This window comes from Puma concolor, chromosome A2 (assembly GCF_028749965.1).
Source record: "Puma concolor isolate L17-30 chromosome A2, mPumCon1.1.hap2, whole genome shotgun sequence".
In the NCBI taxonomy this organism is placed as follows: domain Eukaryota; kingdom Metazoa; phylum Chordata; class Mammalia; order Carnivora; family Felidae; genus Puma; species Puma concolor.
In genome coordinates, this window is record NC_141668.1 from 1,295,151 (window position 1) to 1,315,134 (window position 19,984).

At 58.2% G+C, this 19,984-nt stretch overlaps 1 protein-coding gene across 1 annotated transcript in view; it reads left to right on the forward strand.

Annotated features, from left to right (window-relative positions):
* The window catches only part of PTPRN2 (protein tyrosine phosphatase receptor type N2), an 806,499-nt gene that overhangs the window by 743,737 nt on the left and 42,778 nt on the right, over positions 1 to 19,984 (forward strand). The window contains exon 16 of the mRNA XM_086680696.1: positions 5,036 to 5,183. Within this exon, the coding sequence (XP_086536822.1) occupies positions 5,036 to 5,183 (148 nt within the window). The remainder of the gene's footprint in view (positions 1 to 5,035; positions 5,184 to 19,984) is intronic.

A 19,984-nucleotide genomic window follows, 5' to 3' on the forward strand; every position in this document is an offset into this window, starting at 1 on the left:
CTTTCCTGAGCTCACGGCGTTGACAATTCGATGAGAAAACACTGCAGAAAATATTTAAGCTATCTTGACAAACTGTGGACATGTCTCCAAGCAGTAACATTTTTGTCCCAGAGGTTTGGGATTCCGTGTAAAGTTACCCCATTAAACGTGGAGGCCAGTTTGTCTGACACAGGGAACTGTTTGAAAAGTCCTCTGATGGCACACAGTCCTTGTGACCCAGAAAGTGTTTGTAATCTTCCTACCCGTGGTCTAATAGTGTGAGCGAGAAAAAAGAAGGGGTAAGATGGGGAGCTGGGCTCGCAAGAGGAAGATTAAACAGGAGAACCTCTGATGGGGTGAGTGTCTCACAAAATAGGGCTTATGAAAGCTGGGGTCCTTCTCACCTCGCAAAAAAACTCAAAAGAAATGCTGGACCACCGTCACCTGGCGCCATGTGGCCCGAGGCCGGTGTCAGCCAGCATGTGCCGGTTATAACTCAGGAAACCACCTTCTGGAACCTGCGGGCCTTTTCCCACAAGCGGTGGGATCTGGGAATTATCCTTTCTGCGAGCACATTAAGCCTGGATCCCAGGAAAGTATCAGAATTCAAGAAGGTTCAGAGAGCTCCCCACTCAGGTCTCACCTAAAATCAGCTGGAATAAAATCCCGATGGAGGTCAAGAATCTGGAAATGCGATGCCGAGTTCTTCCGGCCAAGAACCCTTTCAGAACCTCTCCCTCCGTCACCCACAAATACTAAGGGTGCAGTGAGCAGCTTGGAAAGATCAAAGACCTGCTTCCAAACATTCCTGACGAACCACAGGAGCCATCAAAATTCACGTATCTAAGCTCTTCAAATTGAACCAACTAACACCAAGCACTGGCTCTTCAGACTGCCCGTCGTGGGGGACCCCACCCACATGTGCCTGGCTCCCGTCTAGTGCCATTCACAAGTACTTTGTGTATCCCAGGGCTTCTTTCTCAAAGCTTCGATTCGGAGGCACTCACAAGGGCCAGGAACGGGGGCTGTGTAAAGTGATGTGCGTGAGACGGGTCCCCGACCGGCAGCTGCTCGCAGCTGGGACGGCAGGTTCTAGAAGACACCCCCGTCACACCAGTGATGGCACTGTTGTATCCCGAGCACAGGAGTTCTCACACAATGACAAAGAAGGACTTGGGGAGATGACACAGGGTCTGGACTCAGAAGGAAGAGGAGGGGCCCGGGGAGAAGAGCTTTCTCAACCGTTGCTGTGTCTCCAGGCTCCTAAGGCTGCCATTACATTGCAGTGGCCACCACGCCTACTGGGTATGGATCGTAGACATGCTGCTTGGGTAACCCAGAAAGGAAGAAGGTGGTGAGGAAACATACAATGAACCATTCCAAAGCCCTTATGTTACCTTTAAGAGCAATTCTCCCAACTTCCAGAAGACTCTAACGCATTTTTTTTTGGATGCTGTCATTGACGTAAAATGTTTATTTGTAACACAAATTACTTCTAGAAATTTCCAGGTTATGAGCAATCATCCAGCAAATATTGACTGTGTGCCCAAAGCACATGCCAAGTGAATGAGACATGGGTCCCATTTTCAAAAATATTGATCTCATGAGAGGAAGATCCTGACACCACCCCCCCACCAGGCTGTAGCACAAAGCAGAATGTGATTAATGTCACAGGACGTAGTTTTTAAAATAGTGTCTGACGAAGAGGGTGGAGTCGTAGGAAAGGAGGATCAGAGAGGCTGGCCGTAGGCACATCTCAGACTCACAAAGGAGACAGGAGCATTTGCACTGACCGTAAAGCCTGGATAGATTCATTACAGAAGACTCCGCGTGAACAAAGCATAGAGAGTGATGGCGATATGGGCTGGGACATCAAAACACTGGGAAATAGTCTTATTGAGATAGAAAGGCTCAGGTTAGTAAAATGAAGTTTAGACAAAGGGCAGTGCTAGTCTAGGCTCCGTTAGTGATTTCTGAAACGGATGGTATCTGGGACCAGAAGTTCTGTGGATGTGAAGGTCAAGGTGCGGGGAGAAGAATGCAGCAGTGAGCCAAGACAAAACAGCAGCATCCCAGATGGCAGACCCAAGCTTAGGTGCTGCCCCTGACTGCTGGGGACTTCGGGCTCATGGTTTCACAAATCTAGGCCTCGGCTTCCTTGAATATAAGAGGAAAGCTTCATCTCTGCTTCTTTTCAATTCAGGTAAGAAAGTCCTGTAATAAAAATGTTGTCCAAAGCTGAAGCGATGGTGATAAGCAAGGGGGAAAAAAAGCGGCCGAAGCACATGCCAACAAGGGTGGGGCTTATCGAAGCCTTATGGTTAGCTCTGGGTGGTGGAGTTATTAGTGGCATTTGTTTTCATTCTGCTGACCTTCACTATCTTTCTTTTCTATGAATGCTACATGTGTAATAAAAATGTACAGACACACACACACAGATAAAACAAAAGTATTAGAATGTCAGTTTTTCAAACAACTCCAGCTACACACTCACTCTGGGGGAAAGAACATGAGCAGTGTCTCAATTACATGTTAATTTACCCAGTTATTCCCAAAAGCAACTGTGTCTGAGGAGGGTTACTGTACCTGTTCTAGTTCATACGTCCCACACCCTTGAGAGACAGGACCCCACAGGCAGTTTGTTTTTGCCGTTGTTTAAAACACATTATTTTACAGACAACATGGAAATATCCTCTCCTGTCACAGGTGAATAGCATCTTGTCCCCAAACATGAGAGAGGAAAGTCTCCTAAACCGTGAAAGGGGAAATTACATCAGTTTAATAGAAGTGATGTTGCATAAAAACATTAACAGAACATGGGGCGCCTGGGTGGCGCAGTCGGTTAAGCGTCCGACTTCAGCCAGGTCACGATCTCGTGGTCCGTAAGTTCGAGCCCCGCGTCGGGCTCTGGGCTGATGGCTCAGAGCCTGGAGCCTGTTTCTGATTCTGTGTCTCCCTCTCTCTCTGCCCCTCCCCCGTTCATGCTCTGTCTCTCTCTGTCCCAAAAATAAATAAACGTTGAAAAAAAAAAAACATTAACAGAACAGATCAACTTGAAATGCCCCGAACCGGGCAGACACAGGAGTGTCTATGGAAGCCACACAGGCCGAGAGGCTGGAAAGTTATCTCAGCTTTCATAGAATCAAGTTATCACTTTAGAAGACTTCGTTCTCAGAAAAACCATGTCTTTGCTCCCTCCTCCGTCTTACCACCAAGCTTCCCTCCTGGAGTCCGGTGTGTATTTCTCGCCATAAGTTTAGAAATTGAATTGACCTTGCAGCCTTCACGCCCCATAGTTGAGGTGACTGTAAACACATAAACAGCCGCAGGTGCAGGGTCGGAGATAACATCCCGTGCCTGTTTCGCAGACGATATCTGACCTTGAGGAAAGTTCGGAAGCACTGAAACCACACACGTGAGCCAGAACTACTCCTCCCCCCACCACACCATATTTTAGCTCTTAGAGGACTATTTCACAAAACTTAAATATTGTATCATGCTGAAACGTCCTTATTAGGACAACTTTGGCACAAAAATATGCATCCGATATTCCATAATGATTGTCTCCAAAAAAAGCAGTTTGCAGTTGACGTTTTCTGGATTGGGCCACTTAAATTCGCTTCCTCCCCATGCGAGGAAACTGGAGGGACTGGGTGGGGGTCCCAGAGTCAGGCCCTGGCAAGGAGGGTTCGGGGCGTGTCAAGGGAGCATCCACCCACTGTGTGGTTCGTGCGGTTCTCCGTCATCTGCACAGAAGGCTGTCAGCTGGTTCCCTCAGTGGCCTCAGCAGGGGCCACGGAAGATATGTGACAGTCATAACCCAGGTCCCAGCTTCTGGTCACAGCCCATCGCTGCCCCCCACCTCCCCGGGCCAGGCAGACCCTGAAGGTGATGCCTTCCCTCCCACAGCACTCACCGAGGCACCGGCTTTCCGTGGTTTGTAGACCAACATGGACACAGTAGGTGCCTGTTGAGTGAATAACAAAACGACTCGAGTCCACGCGAGTCCAAACTGTGATAAGAGGAAGGAGGACCCAGCAGGACTGGCTTGAGCTCCCTTCCTTCTCCCCGGGCCCCTTGAGCCCCGAGCAGCTGGCCGGGGCAGAGACATGGAGCAGGCCCGTCCTGGTCCTTGTGGGGGCCTGAGCTGGGTGCTCACTTGGGGTGACAGGACGGTGGGGGCTGGCAGGGTGCCAATCCTTGGGGAGACGTTGGGGTGCCTGACCACTAGAGACCCGGACCTGCGTGCTCGTGTTTTATTTTGTTGATGGGACTAGCTGAACATGTGTGTCCACACACAACACACTGAAGAGCCACAAACAAGATGTTACAGGTGCGACCCTCTTTCCTTCGGGCACGACAAAGCAGCTGGGGTTCGGTCATTTGCAATGCTTTTCCTCAAAATCACGGTCGTTTCACCACTACCTAGATTGGTGAGATGCTGGCCCCTGTGGTTGTCTTTGTGGGAGGGAATGTTCCGGAGGCATTTCCCCGTCCACGTCTAGCGATCGCTGACGACAAGCAGGTGCCCGGAAAACTTAGAGCCAAGCAGCCGAAGGTCAAGATGTCTGCTTCCATCGCTTCGGGTCTGTGTTTTTCCCGCTACAGGCTCTGTGTCGTTTTCTGTGTTTTTACCGCCACAAGCTCTGTGACGTTTCACGCATCAGAGCAGCCAGTATCTTCTGCATCACACCCACTGGATCCAGAAAAGTGGGCCAGTTACAAGGAAAATGGCTTCTGTCCGGACACGTTATCTACTCCAGCTTTTGGTCAGGTGACCAGGTCTGGCCCTACGTGTGCAGTTCTGTCTCCCCGGTCAGTTCATAATAGCGGACAGGGCCCCCCGTCATTATCCAAGTGTCCCTGATGCCCAGGCTCCGCGCCCGGAGCGAGCACATTTTGAGCCCCCGGGAACCGACCCGCAGAACACGTGTTCTTCCTGGATCCGGTAGGAACCGGCTTCTTCACGCGTGCCCGCAGGGGACGTGTGGGCTGCACCGTCCATTGGCCCCTTGGGTGTCACGACGCCTCCCTGACTCTGTGTTTTCCGCTCCAGGCCTACATGGAGGACCACCTGAAGAACAAGAACCGCCTGGAGAAGGAGTGGGAGGCGCTGTGTGCCTACCAGGCGGAGCCCAACAGCTCGCTCGTGGCCCAGAGGGCGGAGAACGCACACAAGAACCGCTCTCCGGCAGTGCTGACCTGTACGTAGCCGCCCGGGGGCCCCGGCCAAGGGAGGGCGGCCCTCAGTGACGGGTGGGCTGGGCTGCCCCCGCCTGCCGTCCCCACCCCGGGTGCCCAGCCGGCGAACACACCACCCCTGGGAAGCCGCCCCTAGCCTGAAAACGGGGTCAGCTCCTTCCTTTGTGCTCCAGCGGCACAGTCCCGGGTTGGGGACGGCCGTGCCCCGACCGGCACTTGCTCTGTTGGCCGTTACCGTGCAACTTGAGACTCGTTTCTTAGCTGCTGCGAACCTCTTCCTCGTCTGTAATCGGGGTCGTACTGTCTTCCTTGGAATCGCCAAGCCCCGAGGGCGGTTAGCATAGCGGCTGCCACGTCGTGGGCAGGACGTGAGCGCTGGTTGGTGCCACGGCAGTCTTCCCGCCTGACGCTCGGGTCAACAGGCGTCGCCGAGGGCCGACTCTGGCCGGGAATCACCGCCAGAAAGCAGCGACACAAAGAGACCAGTTCTGCAAAGCAATTTGCGCCGAGTAGGAGACAAAGTTACGTCAGGGGTTGAGTGTGTTAGCAGTGACCTACAGAAGGAGAGGCCGCAGAGGACGTGATCAAACAAACCCGCCTGGCGGGGCTCCTTTTCTTGCGTCACTTAACAGGCGCGTCAACCTCCTGTGTTCTAGCACGTTCCAGGCCAGGGTTGCGCTTTGATTCACGTATGAACCCGCCCTGCACGGAGGAGAGAGGAGAGGGATCGGAGGTGCGTTTGTGACCAAAGTGCCTTACACGAACGGACCCTCACTGAACACTGATCCGTTAAGAGCAAATGTGTGCACAGAGTTACTATCTTAGTATCTGCAGACGAGGGGTCCTTGCACGTACGGCCAACATGATAAAATGTCATCGGCTGACATTTTTGAGGGCACAGCAAAGCCACACCCTCAGCAAAATCGGCGTCCACGGTGGGGACAGCCGCCCCCCCCCCCCCACCACCGTGTCCCAGACCCCGGGTCCCAGCCCTTTGGAGCCCATGATGCAGCCTGGTGTCGTGGCCACGGGCCGTCCCCTGCCGGGCCCCCTCACCTGGCCCAGTAGATGCCTCAGGAGTAGATGCCTCGGGAGATGCTCAGATGTAAATGGCAGTGATCTGATCTGAGTTTACGGGTCAGAAAGATTAAAAGCTGGCATCTCGTGTCGCCTTAGACACTGACGACAGCGTCACAGACCCTCGAAATCTGAACGCGCTTCTGGGTGTGATGTTTTCTAACAGGTCAGTGAGGGCTCAGGCTAGGCCCTCTGTCTCCGTGAGGTCTGAGGAGTTTTTCCCTGAAGGGCTTTAATAGTAGAAGAGCTTTTGTCATCTATGTGTTTTATATTTAGAAGAAAAGCAAAAAAAAAAAAAAAAAAAAAAAAAAAAAAGCCGTTGACTAACACATTTATTAAGTACCTACTGCGTGCCAGGCTGCTGCCAGATACGGGGCCACGCGAGGATCTAACGTGGCCGCTGTGCTCAGGGCCTAGATGGGGAGTCCAGGAGGCTTCTGCCTGTACCTGGAACACTTAGCTGTTTGGGGCCGACACTCAGCAAACTGGGACGGAACGCGTCCCTGGGTCTGGTCGCTTACGTGGACTATCAGGTCCCTTGTGGTAAAGACCAAAGCATCTCCCTCCAGCACCCCTCCGGACCACGGTAGGTGCCCCATGCTATCCCTGTGGCCACAGGCCAGGACCTTAGCGATGGTAGCACGTCCTGTCCCAAGGCCCTGGTGCCCCTGATGTCCGCCCTTCTTGGATCAGGCGCTGGGGGGCAGGTGGCCGGTGCCCCTGCCCCAGCAGCCTGGCCGGGTGCTCTTGGCTGTCTGGGGTCACGAAGGGGCAGCTGTGCTGGTCACGGATGGCATGGCAGGGCAAGCACACTGACACAGGAACATTTTCGTGGGTGACCCGGGGACCCCACTGTCCCCCACACTTGCGGCCTCCTTCACGTTTAGAGGGAAATCCTACCAGCAGATTTCGGCCCTCGTCCCTCCCTGAGCAGGATGGGGACGGCACGGCTTACGCTCTCCTTGGTCCTGCCAGACTCCACCAGAGACGAGTACCCCGCGTCCTGTTGGTGAGCGTGCACGGCCCGCACGGCACAGAATCGGCCCCGTGGTGGAACCGCAAGGTGCTGGGCAAGTGGCTGGTGGTGTCTGTGAAAAGGCAGCCGGCGCCCGTGAGCGCAGAAGGCACCCTCCCCGGCACGCGGAGTGCTCTGGGCCTGCGGCGGCGGGTGGGAGCCTCGGCCGGCTTCCCCGGTGTCTCCCACCCCGCTCCCCCGTTGCCTGGTTTGACGGGTTCCTGGGTGCGCCTGGCGGGACCCCGCGGCCCGGGCCTCCCGTCCACGCAGACGGTCCTCCATCCGGGAGACGGGACTCGTGACGTCCATGATGCGCACCAGTCCGCGCCCACGGGGTTTACCAGCTGGACTCCGGGGCTTCCCAGGGCCTGTGATGCCCACACTCCCCGCGCCCTCTGCCCTCTGCCCTCCTGGGCGCCCTTGCTCGTCTGGGGCCCGTCTGAGGGCGTCCCCTGCTCCCACACCGGGGCTTCTAGCAGAGGCTGGCAGGTCCCGTGGGAAATTCAGAAGTGGCTCCGATATCCATTTTCCATCCCTGACAGCCTGGAGCTGTGTTTCCAAGGACGATTTAGGAACAGATGAACCGGCTTTGTCTGTGCTCCGTCATCTTACAAGTTTGAAGAATTTAATATGCTTCCTAAATGTATTTGTATTTTTAGGGGGAATTATGCAATATTCTGCTCATCTGCTTTTTAAATTAAGAACAGGAATATGATGCTATTTTGGCATACCGTCTTAAACAAAAAAAAAAAAAAAGTTTTCGATTCTGTGTCACAAAAACAAGGAAGAGATTAGATGGAGACAAAGAACACTTAGAGGTGAAACCAGAGAGAACAGCCCAGGGCCCAGATACCCAGCGACCGAACGAAAGGCCCTCAATGGAACATTCTCACAGTCTGGCTTTTCGGGGCTTTGTCGTGAAAGAGATCACAGCTCAGCTCCGGAGCCAGGGTGCAGCCGCGGGCGCCCCTGCCTTGCCTCGCGGACCTGGCCAGGTGGGGATGACGGCTGACCTTGCCTGGCTGTCCCCCACGGTCAGGGCACCTGTTGGTACCAGGCCACAGCTGAGCGCATGAAGCCGCCCCCCCGCCCCATCGCCTCTAGTCCCCCCGGGAACCAGCCCTGCACTTGCCAGATGAGGGCGCTGGGGCCCAAACCCATACCCTCTGCTGGTGGCAGTGCCCACATGTGCTTGTGCACGAGCCTGACACTTTCTGTGTCAGAAAAATGGACACAAATTTCAAACGTCCCCAGAGATGAATATTTGAAATACATACAAGAACTGCGGTACTTTGGCTAAGCGTTGCCGTCCTTAAAACAACACCCAGAAAATAATTTCTTTCCAAACAACTGTTTGGTTTCAATTGGTTTTTCTGAACTCTAAGCAGGCTCCCCATAGAAGAATACTCCGGGCTGGGCACTTCTGAGCCACCCAGACCTGCCCCGATCTGCCCGTAAGCACTGGTCCTGGGCGAGACTCCTAAATCTGGTAAGCAAGCGGGATCTGTCCTCCTCTGGTGTGAGAAGGGTCTGCACGCGTCTCACCTCCACGAGGAAGTTATGGGTCCAGAGAAGCACCGGGCGTGGCTGCCGTGTTCCGGTCTCGGAGCCGTCCGGATCTGTGCCTCCAGATGCGGGGAGGCCGTGGGTTTGTTGATGTCGACAAGGAAGTATCCCAGCGAATTCCGTGTGGGCTTTCTCGTGGCTGCACCACGCAGAAGCTGTCCCCGCGGCCACGCTGCCCGAGACCGGAGGGGAGGTGGTGTTTCTACGGGAAGTCGGGAAGAGGCAAACGCGGCGTTTCAGGAGCAGGAGTCCTTCTCGACGGGCCACGTCCCGAGGGCGCCTGGAAGTGGCATCCTTACGCGGTCACGGCACAGACCCCGCCACCAGCCCCTTGGGGTTCCAAGGGCGTTGACTGTTGGCACAATTTAGCCACTCGGGGCTCAGGTGTTCTATCATCTTTACCCCTTTCCACCAGCTGGGCCACAGATTCGGGAGACCCCCTACGGCGTGGCTGTGTCCACCCCAGCATTCCCTTCGCGGGGCTACTCACGAGCCTTGACGCCGTGGGGGCCCTGAGGCCACCGCCCGCTGGGCCTGACCCCTCCAGACGGGCTCCGGTCTCTTTGGCCAGAGCGATCCGGTGGCCCTTCAGAGGGCGTGGGCGCACCCCTCCCCGCCCTGGGCACGCCACCGTCTGCCGCAATCTCACATTCACTGCGCTGCAGGCCCGTCACAAGCCACGAGGTCCGCTCGTCTTGGGGTCGCCATCAGCTGAAGTCCGGGGGCCCCTTCTGTCCCCCGGGATCCCGGTCCCCACACCCTCACACAGGTGCCTGAGAGGTGTTTCACATCCGTCCTCATTCGAAGTCATGAAGATCTGGATTCCTGGTTCAATGTAGCGCCTCCGTCTGTCGCCCAGCCACCTGTACCTGTTATGAACGGGACTTCTGCATCTTCAAGTTTTCCAGAGAAATACATCCGACAGGGTCGTTGCGGGGCCCTGTTCCCCCGAGCCTCCCGCACGTGGGCACAGACCCGTGTGGGGACATCGGTGGCTGTTCGTCAGCCGAGGCTTGGCCAACAGCCCTGCTGTACGGCCCGGGTGGGGAGGGCGTCCTCTCGGCCCCGGTCACCTCCAGATGCTTGTCGAGGATTCTCGTGCCAGACCCGGGGGCAGATGCCACAGATGCCGTATCTCTGTTCACCCTGACAGACTCGGGTTCTGTCTTCCCCGTCGCCCGTAGAAGAGCCAGCCCTTAAGGCCAAGCGGTTAGGCTCAGGCCACCCTCCTGACCCTGGGGAGGACGGGCCAGCAGTGAGATCCCACCGGAGGGGCTCCCGCGCGGGCCCGCCCAGGAGCCCCTCGCAAAGACGAAATGTGACCAGCCTGGCGTGATTTGCCCGCACACAATTTACCGCAAGAGTCTGGAGACACTCGGGCTGAAATGACAACTTGGTGGTGGCATCCCACACCCACGCTCGACACCTGCCGGTCAGTACTCCGCCGATTTGCCCAGCGTGTGTGTGCGCTTTACTTATTTTTTGGCTGAACTATTTCGAAGTGAGTCTCAGCATCGGGACGTCTACTTAACTGCTTTCCCCAGTGCCTCCTAAGCGGGGGACATTCTCCCACTTACGACAACTGCACTGTCACAACTAAGAAAACCAACAGTAACACCCCAGCGCCGTCTAATTCCCGTCCACGTTTGTTTACCATGAACCTTCGTTAAGGGTCACCCCTGCACTGGGGTTTGACATCTCCGGCTCTTTTTAACTTTAAAACAACCCCCTTTGTTCTCTGACGTGACTTGTCCCTAATAAAGCTACTCTCCCACTGACCACATTCCCGTTCCAGAGCCTCACGAAGTACGCAGTTCGCAGCCTGCCCATCCTGCTGGGTCGGCGAGAAACTCGCCTGCTGGTCTGCAGACCTGGCGTTTCGCCCCGTTCTGGTCACGCGGTCAGGGCGCAGAGGCCCGGGGCCGCCGCGAGATCCAGAGTGGCGGTGCGGGTCCGCGTCCCCGCGCGGCTTCCGTGAACGGGAGCGGCGTGCTCCTGTGGCCTCACCCGGAACACTGGCAACACCCTGCCCTCGCTCACCTGGCCAGCGCCCGGGACCCCGACAGCGAGTGTGCACCCCACCACTCTGTCCACTCAGCCCACCGTCTGTCCACCCCCTAAGTGTCTCTTCTCTGCCCTTCCTGGTCTGAAAAAGTGTTCTCTTTGACAGAGGTGGTCGAGGCAGAGTCGTGATTGAGAGCATTTCCTCTAAATTACCTGGTTACGTGGTTTCATCTGCACCAGACAGGTCTGTCTCATCCCGATAAAAAGATGCGGCTATTAGACTCTTCTGGTCTGAACAGATGCGGCTGTCAGACTCCTCTGCCCCCGTGCGTACTCCCTCAGCCCACAGGACGTCAGCCTCCCGGACGTGTGTCCCGTGAGATTTGCGTCGTTTGTCCCCATCCTTGGTTTACGTCCCCTCTCCTCCTCCGCGCGTGGCCTCCTGAATTTTGAAGCCCCTGCTTCTGTAGCTGCTGTTTCTCCCTCCTCACTTGGGATACGTGCACCTGTGCCCCCTGGGCTCCAACGCTTAGGGTGCCCTGTGTCTCTTTGGCTGGGTTCCCTTCCAGAGTCTCCGGAACAAAGTTCTCTCCTCTGGTTGCACATTCAGTGTCCAACAGGTGTTTTCTTTCTTGGCAAATAAACACTTTAAGATCATCTGGCCACTTTTCTCTGGAGGTTAACACCGATGTAGACATTTTTTCCTTATTAAAATTCAGTTCGGGCGAGAAGCAAGCCTCGGTACTGGTGTGGACTTCCAGGAGGTGGGTTTTAGCGGGAAGTTGCGATGTACAGGTGCACCTCCCTTCCTAACCGTCCTCCCTCCGCCCCCCCGGTGACCCCTGAATTCCCACTTGCCTAGAGGCCCTGTTCCACCAGCGAGGTTTCCAAAACACTTCCAGTTGACTTCGGCCCTCCCTCGGCAGGGAGGCTGACCTCAGCCGCCTGGTGCCTTCTTCTGCACTGGGTCAGGAGAGAGCCACCCACCCACCCGGCCGCAGGGTCCCTAACCCGCAGCGGGAACCTGGAGAGAGCCGCCAACCCACGTGACCACAGCATCCCTAACCTGCGGTGGGAACCTGGAGAGCGACACCCACGTGGCCGCAGGGCCCCTAACCCGTGGTGGGAACCTGGAGAGAGCCGCCAACCCACGTGGCCGCAGCGTCCCTAACCCCTGGGGGGAACCTGGCGAGAACCGCCCACCCGGACGCAGGGTCCCTAACCCGCGGCGGGAACCTGGGGTCGCAGAGCCCATTTTCTCTCGAGAGAAACCAAGTCTCCAAAGGATTACATCTGTCACTTTGCTGAGTGTGGCAGCAGAGTAATGGCCCGAAGATGCTCACGTCCCAACCCTCCGCACCTGTGAATATGTCACCTCACGTGATGGGATTTACGTGGCAGATGGAAGGAAGGTTTGCTGATCAGCTGTGTTGACGTAGGGCGGTTCCCTAGAACTGCGGGCAGGGGCGAGTGGAGGAGGGTGGTACAGGGGGAAGAGGAGTAGGGGGCGTGTGGGGGAGGGAAGAGGGAGCCGTGGGGGCGGAGGGGGTATGGGGGTTGGAAGGAAATGGGCGGCACACGTGGGGCGGGCGGTGTGGGGCGCGTGGGGGAGGGCAGTGAGGAGTGGGGGGCACGTAGAAGAGGGCAGTGGGAGGAGCGGGGGGGGGGGGTGCAGGGGTGTGTGGTGGGGGGCGTGGGGAAGAGGGAGGAGTGAGGGGTGCAGGGGTGCATGGAGGAGGGGGGTGAGGACGTGGGGGAGGGTGGGGTGGGGTGCATAGAGGAGGGAGGAGGGGGTGGGGGCGTGGGGGAGGGCGGTGAGGAGTGGGGGGCACGTAGAAGAGGGCAGTGGGAGGAGCGGGGGGGGGTGCAGGGGTGTGTGGTGGAGGGCGGGGGGCGTGGGGAAGAGGGAGGAGTGGGGGGTGCGGGGGTGCATGGAGGAGGGGGGTGAGGACGTGGGGGAGGGTGGGGTGGGGTGCATAGAGGAGGGAGGAGGGGTGGGGGTGTGGGGGAGGGCGGTGAGGGGTGGGGGGCACGTAGAAGAGGGCAGTGGGAGGAGCGGGGGGGGGTGCAGGGGTGTGTGGTGGAGGGCGGGGGGGTGGGGAAGAGGGAGGAGTGGGGGGTGCGGGGGTGCATGGAGGAGGGGGGTGAGGACGTGGGGGAGGGTGGGGTGGGGTGCATAGAGGAGGGAGGAGGGGGTGGGGGCATGGGGGAGGGCGGTGAGGGGTGGGGGGCACGTAGAAGAGGGCAGTGGGAGGAGTGGGGGGTGCAGGGGTGTGTGGTGGAGGGCGGGGGGCGTGAGGAAGAGGGAGGAGTGGGGGGTGCGGCGGTGCATGGAGGAGGGGGATGAGGGCATGGGGGAGGGCGGTGAGGGGTGGGGTGGGGTGGGGTGCGTAGAGGAGGGAGGAGGAGCGCAGGGTGGGGGCGCGAGCGGGACGCCGGGAGGTGTGGCGGGGCGCGGAGCCGGGAAGCGGGAGGGGCTCCGACGTGCGTGGGGAGGGGTCGCGAGCGGGGAACAGCCGGCGAAGGCAGGGCGGCGCGCTGTGCCTGGACCCTCAGAACCCGCATGCGGGCACCTCGGTGAGGACGGAGACTCGGGGCTGTGATTCGTGGGTGGTGCCCGCAGCCACCGAGGGTGGCCCTCCTTACGGCGGCCACAGGGGACCCACCCCGTCCGCGCCTGCGCCCTCTGGGTCGGCTCCAGCGCTGTCGCAGGGACCGTGGGACCGGCTTCCGTGTGGGTCTCTGATGGGGACGAAGACGTGGCACCGTCTGCACCACCAGCCTCTTGGCCCAGATGCCAGCGTCGCCCCACCGGACGGGCCGCCCCGGGGTCTCAGGCACAGCGGATTTGGGGAACTCCTCTGCGCCCGAGGTAGGGTTATCTGCTGCGACACTGGCCGAGCGCGCGGGTGCGTCCCTTGGGATGCGGGAGGCACCGCGTCTCCCCAGGGGGCGCTCCCCGGGTGTCTGTCGTCCGCGGGGACATGGTCTCGTGGTCCCTCCGCGACGGCTGCCTCGTCGCCAGCAGCTCACCCTCCCCGCGGAGCTGGGCCGTTGGGTGCTGGGCCTGTGGGTGCGGTGCGTGGCCGCTTGGGCCTGGTCGCAGGGACCGAGGAAGCCAGAAGCCGCTCCGAGTCTGCCCCCTGCCCCCCTTCCCCAGGGTCACACCCCTTCTCCCGGGAAAGGGCTTGTTCCGGGGCCATTTGGGCGTTCCTCCCCGCGGCGCGTTTGCTCTAAATCTCGGTTACCTGCGTGAACTGTACCCTGCCGAGCTCTCTTCGCTTTTCCAGAAGCATCCTACTGGCAAGGCCTGGGATAGTAATGTTGTCTCAGCACTACAGAGGGCCCCCGGGGTCACTGTGTCTGCCTGGGTGCCCTTCAGATGTTGCGACTGTTACTGGAAGACTTGAAAAGACAGCCGGTCTCCAGTCTCCCCATTGTTCTCTGGGGCAGCTGTGTTCTCGTAAGAACACAACCTGATCTGTGCTGAGCGTGTGTGATTGCCACGGAGGAGGTGCGCGTGCCTGGGGACCGTGAGCGAGCCAGAGCAGGACAGAGGCCCGCCTCTGGGTGTGGCGTCCGGGACAGCAGCCAAGCGACAGGAGTTAATTCTCAGTCCCGGAGGCGAGATGTCGGAGCCCCGGGCGTGGGCAGGGCTGGCTCCGTCCAGGCTCTCTGCGGGCCGCAGCCGGCTGTCTGTGCCCTCGCTGCCCACATGTCATCACCTTTCTGCGTCTGCCTCTGTGTCCCAAGTCCCCCTTCCCACAAGGACACCAGACATCTCCACCTGGGGCGCGTCTGTGGTACCGGGGGTTCGGGATGCTGACATATCTTGTGTTGTGGAGACAAGCGTTTCTCAGGTCAACTTTTGGCCCCACATGCCTCCAGAGCCCTGGGGGGCTGGGTGGGCAATGCCAGGACGCAGACACCCGCAACACCAGCATCGGTGCCCAGAGCGCGCCTTTCCCAGGCAGGCGCACAGCGGTGGGCGAGGCCCGCACGCATCCGGAACTGCCTCCGGGGTGGGTGTCCCGCTGTGGTCGGGGCCTTTGTGACGCACTGCGCTGTCATTCACACACAGAGCAGGCTGGCAGTCCTATTTGGGATTTCTTGTTGAGACATCGGCAGAGAGGCTGGTGAAACTATTGAAGCAACTAGAAAGCAGACCAGCCCCCGTGACCAGGGACTGCCGGCCGCCGTGTGACTCGAGACCTGTTTCTGAGTCGGGGACGGGAAGTCGCCGTGAGCCTCTGTGGCGAGTGACGGCCGGGGCACCGGACCGGCCTCGTTCTGTCACCACCTCCGGGCGCGGGAGGGTGCTGTGAATCTGGGACCTCCCCACCCGGGCCACCCAAACGCACTGTGTGCTCATCCAAGGAGCCTCTGGGTGGAGCTTTTTCATCTGGGATGTTCGGTGATCTTTATAGGTTGAACTAAGAGTTTTCAGCAAGCTCAACTAAGAGCAGAAAACTTGCTTACTTACTGAGGAAGGGAAGCCCCGGACAGAAGCTTGAACCAACCTCTCTAGAGAGGACTTACCACTCCAGAGCAAGCGTGTTTCACGATCACGCTGTGGTCATCCGGTTCCTAGATCTGCAAAGAAACACGCCAGGCAGTCTCGAAACAAACAGAATACAGAAATTTGTTGCCTCGCTCAACTATGACAAGTCCTAACAGAAAGACGTTACCGGGTGTGATTGGCGACAGTCGTTAGACCAGCTTTGACAGCTGGAGAGCAGCGGAGAGCTCCGGACCGCGTGCACTAAACCCTCTGTGGACCCACGAAACCGGAGAAGATGCCGGTGGTTGCTGATGCCGTCGCTTCTCCGGGCGCACCGGTCTCCACTCGGGTCTCAGAGCCCCGACCCTCCAGCACAGAACACTGGCGGGTCACCGCACACGCCCCGCGTCCCCACTGGCCACGCTGTCAAAGTAAAGGAAACGGCGTAACGGAAAAACGCCGCCGGAAAGCCCCACGAGGACACGGGCCGACTGCTTGGGTGACGAAAATTCCCTTGTGCGAGGCCAGTGTGCACCAGTGACCCCCCCACACCCACGCGCCTGAGCTGGAGACACTCGACATCAGGGAATTCATCCGCTCCTGGCGGGAAGATTATCGACTCACACGCATCAGTTCACTTGGCGTGAATGACGTAACCAAGGCGCCTAGGAAAACACTATCCTCAGTGTCGCAGGGCGGGTTAGAGGCACAGGAAGGCTCCGCGCACCTTCCTTCGACGGGTTCACGGGGACGTGTTCGGATGACGGCACGTGCTAGCTGATGGCTCGGCGCAGCCCTCCCGAAGTGCCCCGGGCTGCCTTCAAGTGCTCTTTGCCCTGCCAGCAATCAAGAAGACCTTCTAGAACTTGTTTCTTCCGGCGTCCGTGGAAATCCTTTTGTATTCACTGACAACACGGTGTACCATAAATAACTCTTGCCAAGTTAACTGACCTTTCATCAGTTAGGTCTGTGTCCGTCCGTCCGCCTGTGGCCTTGGACTTGCGCCTCCGCCCCTTGCCGTGCACGAGGCGCTCCAGCCAGTGCTTCACGTGTGCGTTCATCACGACGACCCTGTAAGAGCGCCAGCCCACGTTTTGGATGACAGATCTGGCCTTTAAAATACCGAATAATTTACCCAAATGTCACCTGGCTAGCAGGTGGCAGGGCCGGGACTCAAGCCCTGGGCTCTTAGCCGCTGGCCGTGTGGCCTTTGCCAAGGCAAACATCGCACCTTCCCGGGCCTTGGCTTCTTCCATCTAAAATGGGGGCGTAGCCCCTGTTCTACGTAGGGCACGGTTCCAGGAAGAAGAAAGGTAGCATCTGTGGAACTACTTTTAGAAGAGACAGAATATCGGAGAAGCTCGGGACAAGGAGTTGGGAAAAGCAGCGTGTGCCACACGCCTCCCGACTTCCACCTGCGGGGCGATGTTCTCCTTCCCTCCTTGATAAGACTTACCGTTGGGGGTCTTGGAAGGGAAAACGGCTGCGTCTTAGGGCCAGAGACAGAGCGGAAGGCACGGAGTTTCCCCTTTCTGGCTTCCGGGTGAGCTCTCTAACCCTAAAGAACACGCCCCCTTCTCAGCCGAAGCGTAAGCACCCAGGTGGCTGTAGAACTTTGCTCCGTGGTTGCGACCGCTGTGTCGTGTTTGCTCCCGGGGCGGGAGCCTGTGCTCGCACGCCCTCCCGAGGAACCATACTCTGTCCGCGGGGCGTGGGCCGGGGACACGAGGGTGTGCTCCTGAGCGCCCCGCCCCCCTGCCCCGCCGGCCTCACCTCCAACTTGCTGGCTGAGCTTGAGTGAATCTCAGCCGTTGCCCTTACAAAGGGCGGAGGCAGCCACTCCCCACCGATGCCAGCTCATCGTCTCCCCTAGCGGCCCTTTTAGAAAGATGAACAGGGAAAGTGAACCACAAAAGAGTTGGCATTCACCCAAGCAATCGAAACACCCCCCGGGTCGTCCCCGCCGCGTGACCGTACCTCCACGGCGCCCTGTCTGGCGCTCTGGTCCTTCCCGGGTGGCTCAGATGTCCCACGTGGAGGTTCAGACGGCCCAGTGTTAAAAACAAAGCAAGTTCACCGTTCACTTTGAAATCGCCGTGTCACCGCAAACTCAGTTACGTGATCGTAAGGTGGCACGGCTTGGGAGCTTCTGAAGCCCTTGTCACGACCTCAGTGGTGCCTATAAAAGGGTGGCCTGCGGGAAGTGACGCGGCCGACGCGGTGCTTTGCAGACGGTGTGACGGCAGGGCTGGCCTCACAGCCGGGCTTGGGCTCAGCGGCTCCCAGAAGCTTGTCCCCTTATCCTTCAGAGCACCCGGCTCCTAGATTGTGTCTGTATTTCGCCGAGACTCCCGAACCTGTGAAGCGTCTTCTCCATTTCCTGACTAGAAGACTCAGCTGGCGTGCGTTCACCGAGCCGCTTGCTCGCAGGACAGGGCAGCGCTGTCCCCTTGGAGGTGAAGGGCACCCAGCAGCCCTCAGGCCCGCGCCTGTCCGGCCGGGCCACGTTTGGGACCCTCACAGCACGCCCTCTGAAGCCAGAGATACACGGTCCAGTTCTTGCCCCCTGTACCCCTCCTCTCCCTCTCGCCGTGACCCTGCTCTTTGTGAAAGGTTCTCAGGCAGGAGGGGTCCTCATTGCCACTATCGGCAGTGTCTGAACTTGGCTGTGTTGAGACGATTTCTCATAGGGCGGGGCTCCTGGGAGGCCCTCTGGAACCCTCCACAAGCAGCTCGAAGCTCTGCTTCTATATTCCAGAACTGTACATGGGCTGCAACAATAGACTAGGTACAGCCTTCAGAAAAGGTGCCTGCTTCTGAACGACACATCGCCGTCTCCAGCTTGATGCGTCCATGAAGAGCCCCACAGTGAAACTGGGCTTTTTGAACTTGGTTTGGGGGTCACCGTAACCAAGTCTGAGTTTGTTTCACTTGCTGTGTGACAGGCCAGTAAGTCAAGAGGCCAGGTGTTGGGGTCAGGAAAGTGACCCTGCCCGGGAAGCCAGCAGACCAAGGTGGCGGACCGTCATCCCGGAGAACCATCTTGCCTCGGCACAAATGCAGGCTTCCTTTGTGTCGAGAGAAAGGGCGGCAGGAGGGGCTGGAGTCCAAAGGTGGCCGATGACCGCAAACATCCGGGAGCCAGAAGGGGTCTGAGAGGGACCGTGAAACTCCTTTGTCCTTGGTCACTCGATCTTTGCAGATAGGAAGCCTGTCACCATGGTCCTATAAGTCTTGGACACAGCGACGTTATTTCTATACGTACTTCCGTATCTGCTCAGGGGAACGTGGGGTTCCCGTCGGGCGGTTTGTACGAGTCTCGGCCGTCCGCGACGTTCCTTCAACAACTAGCACGCTCACGCGCAGGGCTGAGCGCAGGTTTCCAGGCCCCGGGTCACGGCAGCCAAGGAAACGGAGCAACGTGGAGTCTAGACGCACCAGGTTTTCCCAGCGTGGTAGTGTCTACAATGTGTTACGATGACACAGGTCACCAGCTTTTCTGGTGATTTGTATCTCCGTTTCCTGCCAGTGCCAGTTTTCAGTCTCTCAAGGATAAATCTGTGCAGGAACCCAAAACCATTGAGCACGTGGGGTTTTTGTATTATTTTTCACGCCTCAGGGGGACGTCTCCGCAGCTACGTGCCTTCGCAGCGTTTCCACAGCCTTTGGGTGCAGATGGCCTCCAAGCAAACCGTGCAACGTCCGGGCTCGTCCACAACCCTAGATATTTCTCATCTGTCTCGTCTCTACTGCAAAAAAGCCAACGTCGATACCTCGGTAGGACTGCTGGGATGACATCCGGTCCCGTAGACCCACCAAGTTTCCCAGGCCCCAGAGTTGTTAAAAGAGATTAAGTAAAACGTCCTGGAGACATGAAACCGAAGCAGAGTCCCCGCGCTTTCCCTCCCCCACTGCCCAAGCTGCTTTCAAGGCCGGGAGCTCGACCCGGGAGACGCCGCTGAAATTCAGGACCGGGGTGAACCACTCACCGCCCCCCAAATCCCTGGCTTCCTAGGCTCCGGCCAGGTTGTCTCTGTTTTCTCAGAAGAAAAGAAGTCGGGGTTGTGCACGACACCCGAAGCCATTCACTGGAGCAGAGATGTCGGGGTCGAGCACACCGCCGTTCTCCGCGGCTTGCAGTTCTCAGCTGCTCCTCGCAGAGGACCGACAAGGTGGCCGCACGCCCGGGGACGGTGGGAGGAAGGAGGGACCCTCGTGGGCGTCCCTCCCCGAGCCTGCTCCCCGCCGGGGAGCGGCCTTGCCCCACTCCCCGCGCCACGTCCTCCGCACCCGACCGAGGGCGCAGCTTTGAAAGTTCCTGAAAACACGCAGAGGGGTGTCACCATACACAGGAAGGTGGTTATTCCAGAACCAGAATTAAGAATCATTCACGTGTCAGGGGCGCCTGGGCGGCGCAGTCGGTTAAGCGTCCGACTCTTGATTTTGGCTGAGGTCATGATCTCCCAGTTCATGGGATCCAGCCCCGCGTCGGGCTCTGGGCTGATGGCTCAGAGCCTGGAGCCTGTTTCCGATTCTGTGTCTCCCTCTCTCTCTGCCCCTCCCCCGTTCATGCTCTGTCTCTCTCTCTGTCCGAAAAATAAATAAATGTTGGAAAAAAAAAAAAAGAGTAATTCAGGGGC